We start from the raw sequence: 26,508 nt of genomic DNA on the forward strand, positions 1-26,508 counted from the left end.
TCTTTATGAAATATGCAATATGTTGGACATGAGTTATGGGTCGGTAAGGAGGATAATGAAAGACAGTTTGAAAATGAGTCGAGTGAGTGCGCGTTGGGTTCCACGGCTACTGACAGAAGATGAGATGAGCAAAAGAGTACGGGAATCATGCCGATTCTTAGCTCGGTACTAAAAGGAAGGAAACCGTTTTCTTGAGAAGATAGTCACTTGCGATGAAACCTGACTGTTTTATTACGACCCTGAGACAAAACAGCAAAGCAGTCAATGGAAGACTACCGGTTCCCCGCCTCCGAAGAAGGCACGACCATCCTGCTCGATAGGAAAGTATATGTTCATTGTCTTCTTTGATGTGCACGGTGTTATCCTACTCCATGCAGTTCCGCAGAGCCAATCTGTGACGGGTGCTTCCTACTCGAAGGTAAAGTAATATAAAACAAAATTCATTTTTATCAATATTTAGGAATTGATAAAATCTGCATAAAACAATGTTTTAAAAAGTTTATGATTAAAAATATGGGATTGAATAAGTGTTAGTTTTAATTATAATATTTGATGAAGTACGCAATACGCGACAAATGTTATAAGCCTCAGTTATGTTCTCCATTTAAGGTTTTGAGGCGTGACTTGTAGAGGGCGATGGCATTTAAGAGACCACAGGCTTTGTATGATGGGTGGATTCTTCACCAGGAAAATGCATCAGCGCATAGATCGGAGGAGGCACAGACTACCGCGACAATCCAGCTTGAAGCGGAGATCCTTCCCCACCCCCCTTATTCGCCAGACCTACCACCATGCGATTTTGCCCTACTAGTATTTCCGAAACTTAAATGTGAACTAAAGGTAAACGCTTCAATGACTTTCAGGCACTACAGAGTGAAGCTCAGACACGCCTGTATTCTTACAAGTCAGAGTGGTTCAGTGACATTTACCGCAGTGGGTAGCGAGACATCGACGTTGTATTGCGGCGAACGGCTCTTACTTTGATAAGTTATGACGTTGACGTCAGATTCTGACGTTTGAACTGCGCGGGCTATACTGATCTCATGTTAATGAAAAAGCTGTAGTTTCCTTTATATTTTATGTATCAGTTTGAAGTTTTATATGTCATTTACAGCTGAAATAGATTTTATTGCGAGCTGACGTTCGTTGAAAAATATTAAAATGTGTTGATTGTATTAAGCAATTCCACGAACTTCTGGCTATACCCTCGTATTAAGAAACTCGGAAAGTATGTGAATGGTTTGGACCGGCTTCCTCAGCCGCTAAAGAGGATATGATTATGACATACTTTTTTTAAATCTTTCGAACTTGAGTTTTTGAGTGAATATAAGCGAAGCGTTAAGGGTTTTAAAAATGCATCTTTTACTTGGATTTCATAGATTGTTATTACGAAATAAAGTATGGCGTATCAAACGAAGTGTTAAAGCTAAGCTATTGATGGCTGAAACCCTTCAATAAATGTTGATATGTGCTAACATATAGTCTTTGAAGTCCAATATTTGAAAATGCGTTACTAACCCGATTCAACAAAAGGCTGTTGCACAATCAGTTGATTGACATAATCACGTGATAAACCAATAACTTCCATTAAGGTTAAAATATTCAACACCTTAGTATGATTCCCTGTGGGCGAGTGGATAAGCGATCCGTTTTTTATTCTATGTGTTATCTGCACCCCTATGTGCTTGCTCCCAACTTGAACAAGATTAATTTTTAATACTTCAATCGTTTTTTTAAAAATGCAATTGAAATATAAAAGAAAATCAACCTGGTTACTATTATTTCTGCAATTTCAGTACCAAGGAGTAAAATAAATATACATGTAAGTGTTTTCAGATATATTACGAGAAAAAATATGTTTGGTGCCAAAACATGAGAGAGTCTCTTTAAACGGAAATTTTTTGGCAGTTACTCAGTCAGTCAGATGGTGATAAATATAATGCATAGCATCATCGCTCTGGAGTACGAGAACGTTGTATACAGAGTATTTTTTACTGAACATGCGTCTGTTTATGTTGATGTCATAAAAGGTTTAAACTGTTTAAAGGAACTATAACATTATGAAACAACAAATCTGATTACAGATATCAGTGGCAGATCCAGGAATTGACTTAAGAAGGGGTACGTGAAACTCATGGGCTTAATCTTTCCACATCCGTCCCTCCCTCAGAACAGAAATTGAATGGCTTAAAATGTTGGACCGGGGTGGGGGTTAGACTCCCCTAATTTATAGTCCGAAATAGTGCATTTCTATCTTAATATTGTATTTTTCCCGATATTGACTGAGAACATATTATAAACGGACGATTCAAAGGGGTGGGGGACGGCGCGCGCTGGGACCGATCGCTCCCAACCCCCCCCCCCCCCTGAATCTGCAATTGAGTACATGCATTAAAACCGTCTCCGTAGCCTATTGGTTAAGGCGTTCTATACCCTTCATTTAATTGACTTAATACTTCACACAATTGTTCAGGACCATCAGCCAATGAGGTTACATAACTCCATATCCTTAATACAAGTTATGGCCCCTGATTGACTTAGGTTAAAGTTTTAGGCAAGTAAAATTTAAGGGGAAGTTGGAATTTAATAAAAAAAACTTCCATGGGTCACAATGAACCCAATGAACAATGTTCTTTAATCATGAGCTAACTGTTCAAGCGTTAACAGACACATTCGTATGCAGACGAAACTTGTATTGTTTTTACAAGCACAGAACTTGTATTTAGCATTTACAGTTTCTATATAATTCAACTGAAAGTTCTATTTAACCATAATATATCAAATATTAAGTCACCATTCACTAGCGGATTGAGAAGGGGGTGCAGTTGGCGTGCGCTCCCTCTAAAATCGTCCAAGTTTACTTTTTGTGTCAATATATGAGAAGAAAATAATAAAATATACACATAATGCATCATTTCCGACTACAAATTGTTAAAAATTTCTTGATTGAGTAACCCTCAATCCTCCTGCGAACGCCCCTAAGTAACGCCCCCTTCTAACGAGAATTCCTGGATCCGCCCCTGGTCATTATATATTTTGTTTATCAAACGGTAAAGAGACCAAGTGACTGAATCTGACTTGCATTTAATGAATGAGATGGTCTGTAAAAGATTTCCGATGAATATCCTATGAAATTTGCAGTCCTCCCGTTTCGACTGGTCATTGTTTGTGGATTTATTATACACAATTATAAAAAAATACTATTACCAAGTTGTCTGTTAAGGTTACGGGAGCCTTCACTGTCAAAAGTAAGATATATATAATTTGTCCCCCTAATGCCATAAAATATGGATGGTCCCCTTAATGCCTCAAAAATAATATTATATATACACTGGTCTCCATAAACCCTTCTACATATATACCTGTCCCCTTAAAACCTGCAACATACTTACAAATTATTAAGGAGACCGCAAATTACGTATATTTTTTGTTAATTAATTTAAGAAGCCTAAATTTTGTACTCATAATAAATGATCATTTCAATACTAAATTATTAACAAAAAAGCAAAATAAAGTATAAAACAAAAAATATACAAATTGTCTCCTTAATGCCGTAAAAAATATACGGTCTCCTTAATGCCGTAAGTAGATATATATATATATATATATATATATATATATATATATATGTGGATGGGAATGGGAATATGATCATTCTGGCCCAAAAATGACATTTTGAGATATTGTAACCTTTATGATGCCAAGTATTTCTAGAACAAAAATCCAAAATTTTAAGACAAAATTCACAAAACCTAAAAAAATATAGTACTTTTCGTAACACGGGTGTAGAAATTGAAATGAACAAAATGTATGTGGTCTAATGTGTTTATTTAGAATGAAATATCCATGTCACATTAATATCATGTCAAGGACTATTTACATGTAACATATAAGTTTTAGCATAGAAACAATAAGCACTCATTGTTTGATTACAAAAGTTAATAAAAAGTTCAAAACTGCATTTGGTTGCTATGGTAACTATTGATAAAGCCATTTTCACTCATTTTCTACATGTTTACCAAAAAATAATGTTATTCATAAAGTTGTGTTTTAAGTAATTGACTTTTTTATGATACCAAGCAATTGCATAAATAAAATCTGAAGTTGCAAGTCAAATATTAAAAAAAACAATGGATATACTATTAGAACATTTTGTAACAGAGGGATTAAACACAATTTGAACTAAATGTTGGCTAAATCTGTTCTTATTTTGAATGAAGTATAAAAGTCAAAATATTAAAATATAAAACTATGTATCTTTACTTGAATCACATAAACTGCAAAAGGAAAATAACAAGTATACATCGCTAATGTCCATAGTGATAAAGAAACTTACAACAAACGTCATAGCAAAATTCAGTTGCTATGGTTACTTATGAAAATGCTATTACCAATCATTTTTGAAAGTCTGCATAACAAAGAATTATATCTTAGTTAAATTATTTATAGTTATAGGGCATGTAAGTCACGTCATGTGACCTCCGAGAATTAACGAGAGTTTGCACTTCCGGGTACAAACAAACTACAACATGGCGCTGTCAATTTTGTACTGGTCGAGATACGTCGACGGTCATGTGAAGCTTACAAGAAAAAGTGAAGCAGCGGTAGAAAGCGGGAGAGTATTACGATTTTCCATCGATGAACTAAGAGTGATACAGGCAAATGTTCAGGCATCCATGAGAGATACGTCGTATTCTGTCCAGGTAAAAAAACATCATTTTGTGTATTACGCATTACTGTACAGTCAACAAAAAATCGATTCAATCCGGTTCATAGTGCCTGCTGCCTTGGTTAATATCCCGGAACTGTTACTCTCAAACAAAAATGTGTGGAGAACTACGTTTTAAATAATAACAAGTATTTATTGATGACTATAGTGATGTATTACATATCTTCTCTTCTGTCCATCTTAGGGTTGAAAACGTTGAGTTTGTGGGTGAAGTACACCTGTCCATTCATGTATATATATGATTACCCTTATGCATCTATAAAATATTGTGTATTTATCAAATATTTACTTTTTTATTGTTCATCGACATATTTAATATAGATGAAAACATATTTGACAGATGACAGACAAAACCACAGGGGGCAGATGCAAACTATTTGTAAGCTTTCCTATCCAATATGTATATATAGAGAGTAAATGTATATAATCTCGCTCTCCCTCACTCTCTCTCTCTAATGTATAAAAAATAATATACATATATATATATATATATATATATATATATATATATATATATAGGCTAGGAAAACTTAAAAAAAAGTTGCTTCTGCCCCCTGTGGATAAAACATGTATAATGTTGTACATGTATCCTAATGATTTATATTGTACTTGATGTTATGGTTGCAAAGCTCACTTTTTTTTGTAAATTTGTAGACTTTATTTTTTGGTTTTCCCTGTTTTCATTTAGTAATGCTAAATATATAGTATGTATTACATTTATAGTAGGCTCTTCTGTGTTTTTCCCCCAGATATTCCTAGAGCAAGAAAACAATGGTGCAGTGCAGTCTACACGTTGCCAATGCCCTATGGCTGAGTATAAATGCCATCATGTAGCAGCAGTCTTGTTGTTTGGGTTAAATATTTTAATCACTTTTGTCCAGTTGTGATATATATTTTGAATATAATTAAATTTTTATCCGAAATATCCATATGTACACATAAAAAGCTCTTAACTTTCAATGATATTATTATTTGCTATAGCTGGGACAAATACAGATTATTTTACTCTAAGGCTATATGAACATTACTAGTTGAGACTAAAAATACATTTTTACTGTTTAACGGAAATCATAGCAGTGATTTATCATTTTGAAGTACAATAATATGTCTCCAATAGTAAAATAACTGCTTCTTAAATGTTGTTCAAATGTGGTCATCATTTGTACATTTGTTTGCAGGTACAAGAGAGCTAGCAAAACAGATATAAAATGCAGTTGGCTCAAACATCCGAAGTCAGCACCTCCAAAGACTACAGTTACAATGACTGACTTATATCCCCCAAGGCAACAAGAGTACAGGTAAAAATATTATAACTAGAGATTGCTTTTTTGAAAAAGCGCATGTCTCCCCCATTGTGTGGTCGTAGGTGAGAAATAATCAATGATGGACATGAAATTTGTACTTCCTCCCTACCAAGTTTGGTGAACCTAGGTCAAACCATTCTCAAGATATTGAGCGGAAATGTTTTTTACATTGGGGGTCGCCGCGACCTTGACCTTTGACCTAGTGACCCCAAAAACAATAGGGATCTTCTACACCTCATGACCAACCTCCCTACCAAGTTTGGTGAACCTAGGTCAAACCGTTCTCAAGATTTTGAGCAGAAATGTTTTTTATATTGGGGGTCGCCTTGACCTTTGACCTAGTGACCCCAAAAACAATAGGGATCCTCTACACCTCACGACCAACCTCCCTACCAAGTTTGGTGAACCTAGGTCAAACCGTTCTCAAGATTTTGAGCAGAAATGTTTTTTATATTGGGGGTCGCCGCGACCTTGACCTTTGACCTAGTGACCCCAAAAACAATAGGGATCCTCTACACCTCACGACCAACCTCCCTACCAAGTTTGGTGATCCTAGGTCATGCGGTTTTCCAGTTATCGATCGGAAACGAAGTGTGACGTACGGACTGACGGACAGGGCAAAAACAATATGTCTCCCCCAGAGAGGGGGAGACATAATTACATTATTATGAAATGCTAACATAAATTTTATTGATTAACTAGAACAATTAAGATTAAATACCACGATTTGCAGATACTGCCTGACATGTTTGGTATGATTTGAGCACGACTGGTAAAAAACTTGCCTAATTTACAACAGCAAAGAACCAAGTTGACAAAAAAAATCTTTGGTCTGGTAAAAGCTTGAAGTCTGGATCGATGTCTGTTGAAAAATATTTTTATCCAGGGCTCTTAAGAGGACTGTCACAGCAGACGACAGATCATTTCTATATAACTGCCTAGGGCAGTTAGGGCGTTTCACAGGTTGCGAAATTGTTGGAGTTAAATGTTGATTTTTGTTACTGTTTTACAGTTGGGATTGAATAATATGTCTGTTCATTGACGTTGTCATTTTTATTTTTTACCATAATTTGATACTTTCATTTGTTTCTTCTGATAAAAAAATGTTCTGCATTCAAAATATTTGGTCTGAACTTTGATAAAATTTTCTAAAATTGCAAATGACAAATTCTGAAATTGCAAATGACAAAATAATAATGTTTAGTATAATAATTAAATTAATATTGATAAACAAGGATCTTGTAAAATAATGATGTATACCTATTCACACGATTGTGCATTGTATGCATTTTATTTATGTAATAGTTAACTTTTGCAATTTTCCTTTAATTAATGAAATTTATTATTTACTATCTACTTGTAGCTTTACACTGGATTCTGTTGGAGGAACCCAAGCCGCCACAACTTCCATTACCACTGATTGAAGATGTGTTATTAAGCCCAGGATACCTTTCATCACAAGATCCACGCACATATTTTAGGCGATCACTTGTTCTGTCCCAGGAGAAGATAACCCAGATAGCCTTCATGACAACCGGGCAGAGGGAAAACTCCCTTTGGGCAGCCGCCAGAAAGCTCCGATTCACTGCCTCCAACTTTGGACAAATAATTGCTGCTTCCAAACGCAATCGGTAAAGCTATGGATGATAAACTAAGCAATATGTCTCTTGTAAAACTATCTTTATTATTATTTTTCCCTTTTATCCAAGCATTATGATAGCAATATACTTTGTATTCAGTTATATACAACTGTTAATAACATGTGTGATGTCACTTTAGTATGATAATGTATTTACAGATTATGTGCATCCCTGAAGAAACGGCTACTGAGCGCCTACAATCTTCAGAAGAGGGCGCCTATCCAGTGGGGAATAACTCAAGAGAAAAATGGGTTAGATGCATATTGCAGAACTGGAGGGGTGACATTGGTACAAACTGGTAAATATTTTAAATGTCTTTTTTTCTGATTCATGAAAAATATCCAATGATTCTTATTATTGAAAATGCTTAATGCTGAAAGGTACCATAAAGTTTTGTACATTTTAATGTGATTTGGTACCTAATGACATCAACCAGTTACTGCATGTTAATATATTACACAATGCACAAATGATAATGTGATATGAATATTTAATTTCAAAATTGGATTCATCTTCATCTGTGTTACAAAGCTCATGTCAATGTACATTTTAAGTTCCCACCACTTTTCATTGACCTTTATGTATATTACATTTGTATTGAGATGAAAATGATTATAATACTGTAAATGGTGTTTGCTATATTCAAGAATCACTAGTCTATGTATTATTGCCGAGAATGTTTGATTGTAAAGTATTGAAGTGAAATATTTGTAACTTGCTGATAAATAAACAAGTAGAGATTTAGCTCTCTGTGTAATGCATCAACCTTGTTATCAAGAGGTTTGTGATTTGAGCCCCAGTATGGGTACATTCATTAATTGACCAGTGTCGTTAAACCATATTGTAGCTGATGACTGTTTACGTGTATCTAATATTGTACAGGCATTTGGCTTCATGAATCAGGCATCCTTGGGGCTTCACCTGACGGGTTTGTTCAAGGAGATTATTGTGGCCGCATTCACCTCCAAGATAAGGAACAGCCAGTAATGTCACCAGACATCATCGAGGTGAAGTGCCCTTTCTCTGCCAAGGACATGACTATTACGGAGGCATGCCATTCAAACAAAGACTTCTACCTAGGTATTTTCACTCATTTTATTCTATAAGATGATTTTCAATATAAGTGAAAAATAATAATTTTATCTCTGGATTGTTGACACAGAAAAAGGTGGACATAAACTGTAAACACATATCACAAACTGTAAACTTGATTTATCTTATCGCTTGATGGAATATGTTGATGCTGCTTGCTTATACCATTATGTATCAACTACTATTATTTATTTAACTTAAAGCTGCTCTGTCACAGATTGATTTTTTGAATTATTTTAGTTTTGTCTTGGAATGAGCCAATTTTTGCATAAATGCCAGGAAACGAGTGATGTAAGACTGCTGCCAAAAGAGCTGATCGCAGTTTTCATATTTCATTTTCAAAATTAATGTACTATGGCTAAAAGCAATAAAATTGCTCGAAGAGAAATGAAATTTTCGGCAGTTTTCCATCCAATTGAGATCTGTTCTATAGTGAGTTACCTCTTATGACTGAATTGAAGGCATGGATTCCAAAATCAGCTGATTCTGAGACCAAAATAGAGGTCAAAACTGTCAGTCTGTGAGAGTGCAGCTTTAAGTGATCATTTTAAATGAAAATGAAACAAGCATTTTTATGCCCCCTTTTGAAAAAAGTGGGATATATTGTTTTGCACATGTCGGTCGGTCGGTCTGTCTGTCGGTCGGTAGGAATACCAAATGGTTTCCGATCAATAACTTGAGAACGCTTTGACCGAGGGACCTCATACTTGGTATGTGTATTGGTCATCACCAGCAGATGAACCCTATTGATTTTGAGGTCAGTGGGTCAAAGGTCAAGGTCAGTGTGACCTTTACATGAAAAACGGTTTCCGATCAATAACTTGAGAACGCTTTGACCCAGGAACCTCATACTTGGTAGGTGTATTGGTCATGACCAGCAGATGAACCCTATTGATTTTGAGGTCAGTGGGTCAAAGGTCAAGGTCAGTGTGACCTTAACATGAAAAACGGTTTCCGATCAATAACTTGAGAACGCTTTGACCCAGGGACCTCATACTAGGTAGGCTTATTGGTCATGACCAGCAGATGAACCCTATTGATTTTGAGGTCAGTGGGTCAAAGGTCAAGGTCAGTGTGACCTTTACATGAAAAACGGTTTCCGATCAATAACTTGAGAACGCTTTGACCCAGGGACCTCATACTTGGTAGGTGTATTGGTCATGACCAGCAGATGAACCCTATTGATTTTGAGGTCAGTGGGTCAAAGGTCAAGGTCAGTGTGACCTTTACATGAAAAACGGTTTCCGATCAATAACTTGAGAACGCTTTGACCCAGGGACCTCATACTTGGTAGGTGTATTGGTCATGACCAGCAGATGAACCCTATTGATTTTGAGGTCAGTGGGTCAAAGGTCAAGGTCAGTGTGACCTTAACATGAAAAACGGTTTCCGATCAATAACTTGAGAACGCTTTGACCCAGGGACCTCCTACTAGGTAGGCTTATTGGTCATGACCAGCAGATGAACCCTATTGATTTTGAGGTCAGTGGGTCAAAGGTCAAGGTCAGTGTGACCTTTACATGAAAAACGGTTTCCGATCAATAACTTGAGAACGCTTTGACCCAGGGACCTCATACTTGGTAGGTGTATTGGTCATGACCAGCAGATGAACCCTATTGATTTTGAGGTCAGTGGGTCAAAGGTCAAGGTCAGTGTGACCTTAACATGAAAAACGGTTTCCGATCAATAACTTGAGAACGCTTTGACCCAGGGACCTCATACTAGGTAGGCTTATTGGTCATGACCAGCAGATGAACCCTATTGATTTTGAGGTCAGTGGGTCAAAGGTCAAGGTCAGTGTGACTGTAAGCTGAAAAAAGGTTTTCTGATTGTCCATATTTTTTTAATGCATGCACAGATGATTGGGATTGATGTATAAATGTTTGTATAGAAATGATTTTCTTTTATGTTACTATTTTAGTTGGGCATTTATTTGCCTTCTTAAGTTATCATAAGTAGATGACCTGCCTCATATGCATCCAATGACAAATCAGCTGTCATTTCAGTCCATGCATATTTCATTCAATTGTCCAAATATTTCTGGCAACTTGGCGCTCAGGGGGCATAATGTTTGACAAACATCTCTTGTTTGTTCATAAGACATGATCAAAAGACGACTTTGTTTTTTTTCCAGACCTATCACCAGATGGCAGGATGTGCTTGAAACGCTCACATGACTACTGGCACCAAATTCAGGGACAGCTTCATATTACTGGCACTCAGTGTTGTGATTTGGTTGTTTGGACAACGAAAGACATGCAAATTGTTAGAATATTAAAAGACAATTCTTGGGCAATTAATATGTCTTCTATGATTGATTTTTACATGTTGACATTTTTACCATCTCTTAAATGAAGATATACTTTATTGAGTTTATTTTCTTCATGAAAATGATGAATGTACTAATGTAATAGCTGACACTGAAAATGGACCATTTTCAGAGTTTGACACTGCCATTATAAAAGATTTAGTAGTCTGTATCACATTCAATGTTAACTATCAAACACTGCTTTTACAAACTTCTGTCATCTTTGAAAACTATTTTAAAGTTTGAAAATTTGTTAATTGAATCAATTATTTTAAACAAAAGGGAAGTCCTGCGATCATTACAGAAACTCTTTTTATATAAAAAAAGCTGGATCACATGGCGTATGCACAATTGACCTCAATTCTCGTTTTAAATTTGACCTTATGCACAGAAATTTGGTGTGTTATATTTGTTTGTCATAAATATAATACCGTTTTTTTTAAATTTCATACAGGTGGTGTTTGATTATCATGCACAGGACACAAACTGAAGTAAAAGAAAGATCTTTTCATTTAGTTGTTTACTGTTTCACTCCAAAATCTCATATTTATCAGCAATTTCCTTCAATAATGGTGCCTGAAGGTTAACCAAACAGCAACATAGTTGAAATATTTTGGTTGACAAATGTCTATACTGAGCAGGAATATGATTTAAAATATCATAATTTTTTATTCTTTCGTTTGCTCTTTCAACATGGATTCTACTTCTTCCTATTTTGAAACACAATTCAGCCTCTTCCTTAGTAAAATGTCCTTTACTGGATAAAAATGGTGGAATATTTAATGAAACACCAGCTGGAAGTTTATCAAATATATTAAATCCTTTGTCTGCTAGAATTAGATCTCCAGGCTGAAGCTGGTCTAGAACATGACAATGTTCGACAATTGCAGCATCGGATGTGGAACCTGGGTATAAATCTGAACTGTAAACAAGTGCACCATTTGGAGCAACACAGGTTACAGCCTTAACAGTGTGTCTGCTTTTGTAGCTGCTGTAAGACAGCGACTGACTGTTCATATCTGATGGCACATCTTGTATGATTTCTGTAGCATCCATAGCGATTCTAGCAGAGGTGAAATCTTCAAATGATTTTGGCATGGAGCCTTTGCATTTCAGCTGGCTTGGAATTCCTACTGCCTTTAAAACACCATCGTGTAGTATTTCATGCAATACAGATATGTAGGTGTTTATAACATTAGACACAGTTGCCCTGCTGGTATTGAACCGGACAGCTAAATCTAGGTCCTTACAATTCAACCTTAGTTTCATCAAAGCCATCAGAAGTTGATCCTGAATGCTAAAGCATGTGACTGTCCAACCAGCATAATAGTTGAATGGGGCCATCCTCTGAACCATGCTCGCCAGCACTTGAAAAACATCTGTTGGGAATGACGTGTACAACAGCATCTGCAAAACAGTGAAACAATACTGTCAGTTAATTCCACGCGACTGTTGTATATTATGTTACGATAAATGATCTTGTGCATTCAGTAGACATATCAATATATGAAATCTGAGTATCTGTCATAAAGTGAAAATGCTTATCACCAATGTAAACAACACAATTGTTTTGACAATAAGAGGTATTTTAAGTACTTTAAAGGCAATATATGTATTCATACTATTTATATATTTATCACTTGGTAAATGTCCTTTTGACCATATGATAAAAACAATTGTTTTGTTTCATCGAGATATCAATCTTAATTCATATTGTCAACACAAACATTTCCCATTTTCACTTGTGAAAATATTACTTTAGATGTTCACTTGATTAAATAAATTCAATATGTCACTGAACAAATCCTCTTGAAGTAAACAAACTTACTTTATCTGTATCATGAATGATATCTTGCAGCGTCAGTCTTGGTTTCGACAGTTTAAGAGTTTTGATTTCATTCTCTAACTCTGCAACCTGCTCCTCCAGCTGTGGAACTGAAACATTTTGTATGACAAAAGTAACTAAAACTGCCTATGACACCTGGGAGTAAAATTTTTATTGTCCAATATGCCCCTGGAATGGCAAGAAATAAGAAAAACGAATATTAATTACAAATTGGAACATTCTTATAAAATAAATTCATTAAAATATACTTGTAAATGGTGGACAAAGTAAAGGGCAACATAGAAGTAAAACAATGCAGGGATTGATCTTTGAATTTTGTTGTGACATTTCACATGAAATAATATATTCAGCAAAAATAAGTTTGTCTTCATGTATGTTCAAATGGTTCAGCACATAGTACTGGTCAGAGAGTATGAAACTTATTGAGCTCAGTTTGTAAGAGCATCTGTATTGCAAGGGGATCTTGGGTTTGATCTCTGGATTGACCGCGTTCTTTTTTGTGTCTATAATTTTTGTATGAATACTAAAAAATGTACCAGATTTTGAACACGCTGTAGAACCTTCCATATCATCCATTTCTGACAATGGCTGCTTTATGTCGCTATGGTCATGGTTGCTGCCAGTGGCTGTATCAGGGACGTCAATTTCTGGTTCCACAGCCTCTTCCACCTTGCGTTTTTTACGTCTGGATAAAAATAAATAAAGAAAGAAAATGTATAAATATCATTTCAAATAACAATTACAGACCTTGTTGCAGTTTAGTAACTGTAGTCTAATTATTTTAATCATACTGAAACTACTAAAGAGCACATTATGATTGTGATATTAATCACAGTGACTATGATTTTATAAGGATATTGGACAACAAATAGTGTTATTATCGTACGAGGAAGTTCTATCTAGCATAAGCTGTGAAAAGTTTTAAAACACAAAATATTCATTAAATTTACCTTGTTGGGGTTGGCAGGTCTGGAAAGCTGCCAACATCTTTACTGAAGCTGAAGATGGTTGGACCATTCTCCTTCTTCCCATCAACAAAATGACAGCTACATATCCGGTCGTTGCCGTTATATGGCCTGTCTGCCCGTCTGAAATATTGTCATGAATACGTTTATAATCATACTATTGAAAATACTGGGACAATCCAAGCAGTTGAACATTTAAACAGTGATAAGGCGTACTTGTAAGAACAATAATTTAAATATGTAGATATACAATAGTAAGACATAAACTGCTCAGGTTATACAACTCAACCAGTACTGTCACTACATCAATACAGTACATGACGTGTGGAGTTTATGCCATACACATTTAGGTACAATTGGGTATCTCACTTCTGTCAGTAACTTTTTAATGTTTGTTAATACAATTAAGTAAAGTAACTGAATCAAGTAACAAAATGTACTTTTCAATGAAAATTTATAAAATCTTGCCACCATACTGTACATTACAAATATATGAACGTGTCTCTTTAATTGAGATGGGTGGGGTAATGATATAATAGATAGACGACGGTTCTGTTTAATTAGTTTTACCTTCGTTATCTCGTAGTATTCACACCATTGGTGAATCAGCATGGAAAAAGTACACAACATATCGTGTATCTGAAATTCAACTGTTGATGAACAGTGATAAATAGCAAAGGTCATTTATGTCAGCAACATCGTCTGATCGACTGACAAAATGAACATTATTTAGTCACAATTAGTATTTGTAGACTAAAATGTTGCAATTACCTGCATCTGTCAATCCATTTCTTTCTGTCCTTGTCATTAGTCGGAAATCTGTAGAGTCCACAAGCCTGTCTGCCCCCTGTGCGATGCGTACAGCCAAAAGCATAACAATACACCATTTTCATAAATGGCAGTGATGTACCCGGAAGTCCGAAACCGAAAGTGAAAGTAAAACGAGACTTACGCGCCCTATTGACTTCTTTATGATACTAAGTATTTTCAGAAATTAAAACTGAAGTTTCAAGTTAAATTTCACAAAAGTTTAAAAAACATATGAAACATTTTGAAACACAGCGCTAAAAAACAATTTGAACAAAACTGTTCTAATTTTGAATACAATATCCATGTCAAGATATTTAAATTTTTAACTTATCTTTACTAGTGTTACATAAACTTCAAAATTAAAATAGCAAGTACACATTGCTAATGTCCATAATGACATAGAAATTGGCCACAACGGTCAAAGCAAAAATCTGTTGCTATGGTTACTAATGAAAATGCTAATTCCAATCATTTTTGAAGTCTGCCACAAAAAGATGTGTTCCTAATATACAATGCCTTTTAAGTTCTTGGCATCTAAATGATACCAAGTCTGTAAGATATAAAAACCTTAAGTTTAAGTCATTTTTGTACAAAGAAATCAAAAGATATGGATCATTCTGTTACACATTGATAAACAGTTTGAAAACAATGTCCATTAAAAATGTTCTTACTTTAAATGCACTATCAATGTCGAAATACTAACTTTACTGTATGTTATAGCTAACACATTAACTAATTCATAGAGACAAAGAGTACACATTGCTCATTTATGTACAAAATGACAAAAAGAACTATGGAAACAACAGTCTGTTCCTATGGTTACATGTGATAATGCCATTTTTTGATCATTTTTTCACATTTGCCACAAACATTTGATCTACAATCAACATTTCATCAACAAATGAGTAAATGACAATACTTAATTCATTGAGATGTCATTTTCAACTGAAGTATTAATTCTAAAAAATGCATCTTCTTAAATTGTCAAGTCACATTTCGGTAATTAATGCTAAAGGCCTAGCAAGTGATTAAGGAAAAATCTGCACATTCTCTTTCATTTGCAAAAAAACAGAGTTGTAGTTTGCAATGATTTTGTAATAAAAAACACTTCCACAATGCAATGCAACCAACCAATGATATTAGTAATACACAAAAAAGCAAATATTCTTTCTCCTGCTTCAAATGGCAGAGATACATATAACTTAATTGCGCTAGTCTTTAGATGTAGAGGATATTTCTCAAGTTGTTCAATACAAAGTTGATTAAAGAAGTGTTTTATGTCCAACTAATATAAAGGGACTTTGCAAGCCTATAACAATCTAAGTAAACAATCCCAATAAGTTATTTTTCATTTCCTCTCATATTCATATCAAACCTACTTATGTGAGTATTTAAAGTCCTAAACACATCGATACTACAAAGAGTTCACATTTTCAACACTATTCATTATTATGATGTCATGTTACAATTAATTACACTTGCTTAAAATGCCATTTATGACATAAGTATACTTCCTGGCTGGTTTGACAAACATATCTATGCAGCACTACATTTAACCAGTCCACATTAAATTTACACAGAAGGCTATGTTTGCGTTTACTGCCTTTCGGTGTGTCATTTTTGCCAATATCAACTTTGACTTTCCCCATAGTTGGTTTAGGGCATACTGCAGATCTTGATGACTCAGATCTAAAGAATGGACCTATAGAATCATGAAGGTACCATTGACGTGCAGCATCTAGGCACGGTGGTTGCTTTAGTTTAGGCAAAATACCACATTCTGGATTCATCCTCAAAAGATTAAATTCACTTTCTGATGAATCTACAAACTCTTTGCAAACTACAACTCGGTTACTCCTGGTTTCTGTTTTGATACATAGAAATGGTGGTATTTGGTGATATTCTTTAGAGTTTTGAAATACGTATTTAGGAATGATTTCCAACTGTGAAATGTGACTGGCTGCTGAGGGTCATTAACCAGCTGTGGGATGTTGTGGCCAGACTTTGAAGAGGCGGATACTGTGTGGGCAATTTCTTGAAGATTCTCGGCATTACAGCATCGCCACTTGACCTTCCAGATGCCGAAGTGACAGTCAGGAGCAAATTTGGTGTGCCCAGCCAACATAGTGTTTAGTGTTACACTCTCATGCAGTCCTGAAAATTGTAGGAAGATCTGTTCAGTGTAAATAAAACGTATCTATATTAAAAAAAAAAACAACTAAGGATATTATTTTAGCTATGGTATAATAAAATTTTCAAGACATATAAATCTTACAATAATGGAGTGTTTACATATATGTTTATTTAGTTATAACATATCCCTTATATAAAATTACTGCCAACTATGCTTTAACTTCATCCAGTTCAGCATTCTATTAAATTAGAGCACTGCTTGCAGGTATCAATGATGTGATTGATTTCAAAAGACAGCTCAATGCACAATTCCTTAAAAAACAGACAAACAATTATTAACAGATTAGAAAACTGACCTGTCATAACACGCCACATGGCATACCAAAGCACAGTGTGGTTCTTGTTTTGGCCAACGGCATTATCAAAATGAACCTGGAAAATTTAAAACAATCTTTTTTCATATTTGAGCTTTATGCGTACAATTTTACAATGAGGGACACATTTCATAAGCCATAGTTGAAACTAAATATCCAATTGTTATCAAGCATCGAATGTGAAATGGAAAAACATCTGAGTAAGAATGTGTTTCATGGTGTAATATATGTTAAGTTTCATCATCTATTATATTCACTATTGATTCTCATAATCTCTTCTCAGCAATAAGGATGAACTTTGCATAGGCTGATAGAACCTTTAATCCATATTTATTCTATAGATAATTTTAATGGGTAATCGTTTTGAAGCACTAAATACCTCAGCATGTTTTTCACCAACGCCAAAGTGCTGAAAGTAGTGGTGGGCCATGCTCACGACACTGTCGCTTCCTTTCCCTGGCAATTCGGCCTCGTCCACAAGATAAAATGTCTGCTTTCCTGTTAATAAATATTAATTGTTAAAGGGACTTTACACCAGATTGGCATCAAAAAATGTTTTTTCTGTAATGAATCTCAGGACAATTATTTAATAAAATGTTTTACTTTTTGATATCAAAATTGAAAGAAAAATACCAAAATGTTAATGTTCGATCCGTAGTTGCCAAAATTGCAGTCCAGTGTTGTATTCACTGTGCTACGAAGGCTTACTCTAAACCTTTGGAACATTTAAGCTACATACCCAACTTGGTAATATCACGTGATAACATTGACAAGCCAATCACGCATAAAAATGAATTCTACTAGGTATACCTAGTAATCTTTCTTAATGGTAAAATACGGAAAAACTGTGAAAAATAAATTATTTGTAAACTATGTATTACTTCAGTTAGTTTTAACTGTCTTATTCTGTTACTCCTTGTTTAATTCCAAGTGACATCTAACCATAAAAATTTACCTGAACCTTCGGCGCACATGCCAAACACTTGACACTTTCGCGGGGTGGCGAAATATATCGGCCCAACTTGTTGTGCATGATGTGGATAGTGAACTTGCTGGGCAAAGTCCCATGAGTAGTAGTAGTGCACATCTTGGCTACATGGTTCAGCACCTTTAAAGACAATAATTATAGCATTTAAAAAAAATCAAATAGTATTGTAATTTATGAAAACAGGTGATCCTACCGCTATTCAGTAACTTTCAAATGATAGTAATATACACTGTATCAGAAAATGTTAGAGTAAATAATAATTAATTGTGGCACAGACAAGTGTACTCAGAACAAATATTTTTGATCAATATATTAACATATAAATCTTATTTTGGTTTTGGAATGGCTCTAACCTTGTGAAAGAATTTCACTGCTATGAACATCTTTGCTTGCAGCAGTTAACTCCTTGTACTGCTCTCTTTGTTTTTTTGCAGTGCTTAGATGAGCCTCGTACTCACTTACAAGTTCATTTTTATCTTCATCACTTAGCTGACCAGACTTTCCCAATTTTACACCAAATTTTTGGCATTTAAAACAAAGGTCTGTCGTTGGCTTTGCCAAGGCTATGTGAGGGCAAAGTTCATTCCAAATGTTTCGAAATGTTTTAAGACACACTTGTCTATAGCCAGTCTCAACAGCACTTTCCTGATATATTTCATGAATTTCAGAAATGTTAACATCAGATGGCAATAAAAGAACAGTCTGATTTGGGCAATGAGGGAGCCGACCTGGCAATGGCAAAGCATTGTCTGTTGCATAATTTTCAATAAAGGTTTTCAACCTGCTTCGGTCTGTAAAGCTAAGGGCGTTAGCTGGGGCCTTGTGCTTATTCCCATGAATTCTGGGCTTTATCCCCTCAGAATCCAGTGATTTTGCCATTCTTTGCAAACTGCAGTAAGATGTTGCATGTGCAAAAATAAATGTGGTTTTACAGATTTTGTGTCCCATAAAATAATACATCTGCGATGGTTTCACACGGGTCTTTTGTGATTTCTTATTGGACAATATGTTGCCAGTGGTAACTCTATGGGCAAGCAAAAGACTCTTAATAACAAGTTCTCTTTCATCATTTGAAAGGTCCATGCAGTTTTGTCTGTAAGCTAACAGTTTTTCAAAATCAACTACTGATGAGCATGGTTTCCCATTATATAATCCTTTACATCCACATGTTTCTGCTCGCAGTTTGTTTACATTATGAATCTCCTTGACATCTTCAGGTCTTGAAGTACCATCATAATCATTTGACAGCAGTGCTCCAGCTAGCCCGTTTTTCAATGGCGCAGCGCCCGTGCCCCTTATCTTACCGCCCTGCCCTTTTTTGAGTAGTGCCCTTTTCACAAATACTCTATTAGGGCCAATTATTCCGTTAGTGCCCTTTTTACTATTGAAATCATTATGAAAGAGCAGCAGCCCTTAATCTGCTGTCATAATTTAGACAAATTATGTAATACTTATGATAATAGTGATCCCGCTAGGTGTCACCATGCCCCCATTGTCTGCTTAAAATATGCCGTACTGCCCTTTCATCTTCCCATGTGCCTTGTCCAAGTCATATGACAGCTAAGTGTGTATTTGTGTAGTGAGCAGACGACCTGTGTATTCATAATTGGTCATCTTCTAATCCAATAATTAGGAAGAGCCAAATACGGGAACATCGGCAGGAGGCGGGGATATTTAATGTCAGCCAATCAGAATATACATTGAAAACTCGTTCATTCAATCATGAAAGTTCATAAAATGCGATAGAAAATGTGAAGGGATGGTGAAAAGAGTTGTCAAGCACAAATCTTTAAAAATAATTGTTAATTGTATTGTACTGATGATACTCGCCATTTTAATTAAAAATTGTTGATTTGAAGCAGACGGTCACAGCCGATTTGTAAACATAAGAAAGGTGGCGCTGACACAATCAAATACATCACCTTTTCAGTAAAAGTTTTGAAAGTTAATTTCTAAAATATTCATGATAAAAATTTCTTTGTTACCCACAAAAATATGTTGATGTTTTATGTAGCATTTATTTACCATGTCCACGATCTTGTCAAAATTCGCCGAAACCGCCATTTTGTCAGAACATTTTTCGGAGTTATTTTATCAATGCTCTGTTTTATAAGTGATTTTTTAAACCAGGGAAGTGATTTTTATTGTCATTTTATTCTAAAACATCAGCACATTAAACATTATTTTACCAAAGACAATCAAATAACAGCCAGGCTGAATGTAACATTCGTACCCAATCGCGATCGTACCAAACTAAGATTCGTCTCCAACATATATCTTTTTTTTGTATCTATTTATTTGATTGCTTCAAATGTTTAACTGTGTTTGGTTTTTTCTTCATTTTACATAATTTTTAGGAGAGATATGTAACATTGCACTAAAGAAGACTCCAGACAAGTACAATCATACTACCACAGACAAAAAGACAAATTTTAATTTTGATATTAAAACACACCCTTCTTATTTTATAGAAAAAACAACAATACCATTTTGTATAAGTCTGAAAATCATGAAAAATGATTTAAATTGAGTATGTAAACAAAACAAATTCTAGGGGCAGACCCCCCCCCCCTAAAAAAAACAACCTTGTGACAGGGATTGACCCCTCCCACCACCACCCCCAATCGCCCCTACACGACTCATGTAGGGTGCAGGACGAAGTGAACCATTTCACAAGTGAACCAGTTCCTTAGTGTACCATTTCAGGACCAAGTGAACCACATATGTATTATATAGTGGCTATTGTGTGATGGCACACTGCCTGAAAGGTGATAATAACTAGTAATTATCGCCATTTGAATGCAAGACTTCACACATTTGCTACACTGTTAAAGATGTTTATTTAGCTATCACATTATGATATTTATTACTTGATACATTCAACATTATTGGCTATTACTAAGGTGTTTAAAAATTCAGTATTTTGTTATTATTATATCATAGGCTCAGATTATCTTTAAAATGCTAGTGAAATGCAGATGGATCCAGCCGAAATGTCATGAAACACCCACACTTATTTGTTTTTGGTACATGACTGAGGTGTAAATAACAAACATAGAGAATTTTTTAACATATATATATATGGAATAAAATTCAACAAAGTAGGATGTATTGATAATATATTCATTATAAGGATTAAATAAAAAGGTATTTTGTTTTTCATTTTTCTTTTCCTTTTTTCAAAACATTGTTATATCAAAATACATAATTCTAATAAATAAACACTTTGATATGATTAACAATTTATCCATATCATCTATTAAATCATTTATACTCAGGAAAATAAACTCTGAAACATAATATTTCATTAAGAGAATATTCCCTATATAACATATAGATGGTTCACTTCGTCTCACCAAGTGGTTCACTTAGTCCTGGTTCACTTAGGAAGTGGTTCACTTCGTCCTACATCCACTCATGTAGCTTGCCCTTTTCAAAACTCCACCCTGCCCTTTTCAAATCCTGGCTGGAGCACTGGACAGAGTAAGTACATCATCGTTGAAACTAGTTTCAGAAACATCATGTTCACAATCAGACTCTTGTTCATTGTTTATTTCACAATCAGAATCATCATTATTTATAAAACATGATAAAATTGACCTTTCATCTGAATCTTTTATATTTTGACTTTGAGATGACTGCACAAGTTCATTGAAATAAAGATTGTCAAGTTTAAGTAGTTCATTTGCAAAATCTGGATCATCATTTTGAATATATTCTATATCATAAGGTACCGTCGAGGCCTGTGACAACGTGAACTGACTCATAGTTTATTTAACATTTAACCTTGGCGGTCATTATCGGTTGCTAACAACAAAAAATATTTTCCAATAGGTGTCGCAGAATTCACTTCCGGGTTTTGTCAATCACTTTGATTGCCATGTGAAAGTACTGTCAAATTGCATTATCAAGCTTACAGATTGTGTTATACTGATTAAACATAATCAATAAATGATTAAATAACATTTTATTTGCACTTACCACTTGTAATTCCACAATTTGAACCCAGAAACGTTGAAGTTTAACACCGGATGTTCCTCGTGATAACTGGGAAACGGTGTCTCGGTTACTGCGTTGTTTGTCAGAATGTGAACAAATATCGGTTATAAACAACCATTTCATGATCAAGCATATTCTGATCAATGTTCTTTCGTTTCAAAAAAATAAAATAATACTGTTTTTATTTCAAAAACGTCTCACATCATCGACCAGAAATGTTTGCACCTTACCGTCATACAGACGTAGTTACCAAAGTCCAAAAGCCGAACAGCTGACCAACTCTTTCGGTAAATTAAACACACGTTAAAAGGTTATGATCAACTAAACGTTAATAAATAGTGTTGCAGAGGGTTTATTGCTGAAATTGACGTGTTTTTTTATGTTGACAACAAATAACTAAGTTTTAAGCTCGAAAATACCATGAAACATCAAGGGGAAAAGAGTGCGCGATTTGATTCTCGCTTTTTCTCGTTATTCACGTTAGCGCCACAATGATCAAAATCGCGTTCCCATCCACATATATATATATATATATATATATATATATATATATATGATCAAAATTAAAAGGTCAAACATTCTCCATTGCTTTAAAAAATGAGAGAGAGGGTGCCAATTTGTTTTCAGCAGAGAATGACCGGGGCATGTACAAAGAGGGTACCGTTTCAGTAGATTTCGCAAAGAGGGTACCGATATGGATATGCACCGTGTTATCAGCAGCCAATTGTATAAACGTGGATAAGTCCTAACCAGCGGTTATCTTTTGGTTATCTCCCTGGTTTGGTCAAGTTATCCGAAAACCGATTGTATAAAAATTAAGTTATCCTAACCAGCGCGTGATTCGGCTAACTTTTGGACAAAATTTAACCGGACTCGAAGAGTTTGGTTAGCTGATTTAACCAAAACAAAGATGGCCGACCTTGACATAGTGAACGCTAGGCGACCTCGACAATTTCGCAGGATAGATAGACAAACGGACGAAGACAACGACGAGGAAGTACGTAAACGGTATAGATTCACTCCGCACAACATAGACAGATTGGAACGACTGATAGGCCACAGACTTGAGCGACCGACTCGCAGAAATCAACCCTTGACACCACGGCAACAGATTATGATTGCTTTACGTTTTTACGCCACTGGGAATTTTTTACAAGTAATAGGGGATACATTTGGGGTAGATGTTGCCACGGTTTCAAGGGTTGTAACTGCAGTGACCGACTGTATTTTTGACATGAAGGACAGCGCGATTCAATTTTCGACGACAGACAGACATAGACACAGGACTAAGACTGGATTTCATGCCATAAGGGGATTCCCGTCTGTGATATCAGCGGTAGACGGAACGCACGTAAGAATACAAACGCCCAGTGATGACGAGGAGCAGTATGTCAATAGAAAACATTTTCACAGCATTAACGTGCAAGCCAGCTGCGACCATAGAGGTAACGAAAATTTCGTTGTACTGTTTAATGAATTAGTTCTGAATAACAAAAGCAACTTTATTGTAGTAAGATTTACATGAAACATAGATACACTTACCTTAATTTTTATAAATCCATGTATGAATATTATTCGGGAGATGATGTAGTGGCGATGTCTGCATAATATCCCAGGAATCGCCACTACAGTCTACAACAGTCAACATGCCTGGCTGATTTAATTTTTCAACTGCATAAATGCCATCTGGCCGGGCAGTACGCACGATGCCCATGTATTTAGGACCTCGGAATTGTTCCACTTCATGGAAACACATCATCATGGTAAATGTTATTTAATATAATTAAGGCATATATGTCACATTCATGAAGTACTCATTCCAACTTACTAATATAATGTATGAGCTTGTAGTGAATATAATTATTATTTGATTTCTTAACTCTGATATAATATATGTTAGAGATGAACTGAAATTAAATCATGTTTTTTAATAAATACAAATTTAATTAATTGTACTTAAAAAATAGCAATTGTATTTACATGAATATATTTCATTTCCAGGCCTTGAAGATGGCATACTGCTAGGGGACAGTGCCTACCCTTGCAAGCCTTACATGCTCACCCCATACCTGCACCCAGGTAATGTTGCATGCACTTGTGCAAAACATTCCTATTAATGCTGATTTTATCCTTATTTATTTTATTTTAATTTGGATTAATATTTGATTATGATACCCAAGAATTAAGGCAGCGTAGTTTCCATTGTTGATGCAAGCTGCTTATGTATGTTTGTTAAAATGATGATGGTGTTGGTGGTGGTGATGATGATTTTGATGATGGAGTTTGTTCTTGTTGTTGTTGTGGTTTGGTAGTTGTAGCATTTTGAGGATTATCATGCTGCTTATATCACGTTGATGATGATTAGGATGATGATTACAGTGGTGATGGCGATGGTGATTACGGTAGTAATAATAATTATGTTTACAGTTGTGATGGTGGTGGTGGTGGTGGTGATGATGATGACAATGATGATGCTGATAATGATGATGATGATGTATTTTCAGCAAATGAAGCACAGCAACATTTCAATGATGCGCATTGCTCCACAAGAAATGTTATAGAAAGAGCCTTTGGTGTATTGAAGAGGCGATTTCATATACTACATACAGAGGTATACCAATGTTTTATGAACTCCAATGTTTTTTCAAATGCCTATGTACTAATAATTATTGTTAATTAAATGCACAACATATGTCAATCATGGTTGTTTTTGAAAAAGGTATACTTGTTGAATCATAAATACATTGTATGTTGTGATTTTTTCCTTAAATCAGATCCGGATGAAGCCACTGAAAGTAAGTAAGATTGTGGTATGTTGTGTTGTATTACACAACCTTGCAAAGCTGTGGGGAGAACCCGAAGAATTTCCGCCCGAGGATGACCAGCAGCCCCCTACTGTTCTGAACCATGACGATGACATGTCCGGAAAGGCAGTTCGGGAGTACATTACAATGCAATACTTCAGGTTTGACTATTTTTATACTGGCTAGCTTCCTTTTCCATTTGTAAAACACTAAGGCATTACATTTCCAAAAAAATACAAACAACTTATTACTAACATGTATGACATTTGTTATTAGTTTAAAAAGACCTTTTGAACTGTGTTACAAATTTAAGATTTACAAGTTTTATACTGGCCCTGATAATTGAAAATTATTAAATTAAACAACACATGCATCATCAAAAAGTCATACATTTTACAAACTACTTAAAGGAAACTATATATGCTATATAACATATGTAAACTATCTGCAACAGGTATGAACTGCAACAACTACAACACAATTATAATATGGGTCTGACTGTAATTAAGATACACTGACATTTTTTCTGTGTTGCATGTAAATTTTTCATTAAATTTTAAGACCAGAAATACAGACAATGCTATAAGTATTTATTACTGTTAATGAACACAAGCATTGTTTTATTCTATTTACAGTTGACAAGGAACATTTGACAAGGATGGAGACCACTTTCATGATCATCAATTTCCACCAGGTGGTTTAAACTGATATAAATAAGTGTCTTTTATCAATGGCCCTGTGTATGTGTATATTTTAACAACAGTGGTGACCACATTTGATGAAATTGAATGCTTGTGTCTGAATTGAGTTTCTCTAGTTCATGGCATTTCATAACACTTTTATTAAACGATACTGTGATCCTTATAAACATTATTGAATGGTTGAAATTGTAGTTACAATGTATGTGATTTATTTTTGAATTTAGAGTTATATGGCATGGTAGAATTGACTGCATCATACAATTTGATTTATTTCCATAAAAAAAGACAAAAATGTACATTTTTAGTGAATAAGAAACTTATTATTACATTGATCATTTCTGAATGTGATTATCACAAAAACCAAAATTCTATTCCGAAAGGATCATGTCTGACAAGATATCTAGCATTTACTGTTACTTTTTAAATATAATGTGATAGTTAAAAACATTGTTACTGTTTGTTTTCATTGTTAATGTGAGTCTGTGATAGTTAAAAACATTGTTATTGTCTGTTTTCATTGTTACTGTGAGTCTGTGATAGTTAAAAACATTGTTACTGTCTTTTTGCATTGTTAATGTGAGTCTGTGATAGTTAAAAACATTTGTTATGGTCCATTTTTAATTGTAACTGTGAGTCTGCGATAGTTAAGAACATTTTTATGGTCCATTTTCATTACTACTGTGAGTCTGTGATAGTTAATACATTGTTACTGTCTGTTGTCATTGTTAACTATGTATCAACATGTTTCTATTTTGTGAGTTGTACTGACAAAGAAAACCATGAATAATATCACAGAAACATCCACATTTTGTTCA

General features: G+C 34.9%; 3 protein-coding genes and 1 pseudogene across 3 annotated transcripts; 2 read left to right on the forward strand and 2 right to left on the reverse strand.

Annotated features, from left to right (window-relative positions):
- Window positions 1-3,821: 3,821 nt before the first annotated feature.
- LOC128240577 (uncharacterized) lies at window positions 3,822-11,584 on the forward strand. The gene is made up of 8 exons (XM_052957268.1): window positions 3,822-4,703; window positions 5,479-5,582; window positions 5,908-6,027; window positions 6,920-6,996; window positions 7,397-7,664; window positions 7,832-7,971; window positions 8,556-8,753; window positions 10,900-11,584. The coding sequence occupies exons 1-8, from the start codon at window positions 4,530-4,532 to the stop codon at window positions 11,118-11,120; spliced, it is 1,302 nt and encodes a 433-aa protein (XP_052813228.1). The 5' UTR covers window positions 3,822-4,529; the 3' UTR covers window positions 11,121-11,584.
- On the reverse strand, window positions 11,558-15,311 carry LOC128240576 (uncharacterized). The gene is made up of 5 exons (XM_052957267.1): window positions 14,656-15,311; window positions 13,870-14,007; window positions 13,456-13,604; window positions 12,902-13,008; window positions 11,558-12,480 (listed from the first exon to the last, which is right to left on the reverse strand). The coding sequence occupies exons 1-5, from the start codon at window positions 14,775-14,777 to the stop codon at window positions 11,602-11,604; spliced, it is 1,395 nt and encodes a 464-aa protein (XP_052813227.1). The 5' UTR covers window positions 14,778-15,311; the 3' UTR covers window positions 11,558-11,601.
- Window positions 15,312-15,447: 136 nt separating this feature from the next.
- Window positions 15,448-20,712, reverse strand: LOC128240575 (uncharacterized; annotated as a pseudogene).
- A 2,386-nt stretch (window positions 20,713-23,098) lies between these two features.
- LOC128241702 (putative nuclease HARBI1) lies at window positions 23,099-26,048 on the forward strand. The gene is made up of 6 exons (XM_052958743.1): window positions 23,099-23,636; window positions 23,853-23,951; window positions 24,190-24,267; window positions 24,693-24,799; window positions 24,963-25,153; window positions 25,628-26,048. The coding sequence occupies exons 1-6, from the start codon at window positions 23,099-23,101 to the stop codon at window positions 25,629-25,631; spliced, it is 1,017 nt and encodes a 338-aa protein (XP_052814703.1). The 3' UTR covers window positions 25,632-26,048.
- Window positions 26,049-26,508: the final 460 nt, after the last annotated feature.

Source organism: Mya arenaria, chromosome 7 (genome assembly GCF_026914265.1).
Source record: "Mya arenaria isolate MELC-2E11 chromosome 7, ASM2691426v1".
In the NCBI taxonomy this organism is placed as follows: Eukaryota; Metazoa; Mollusca; class Bivalvia; order Myida; family Myidae; genus Mya; species Mya arenaria.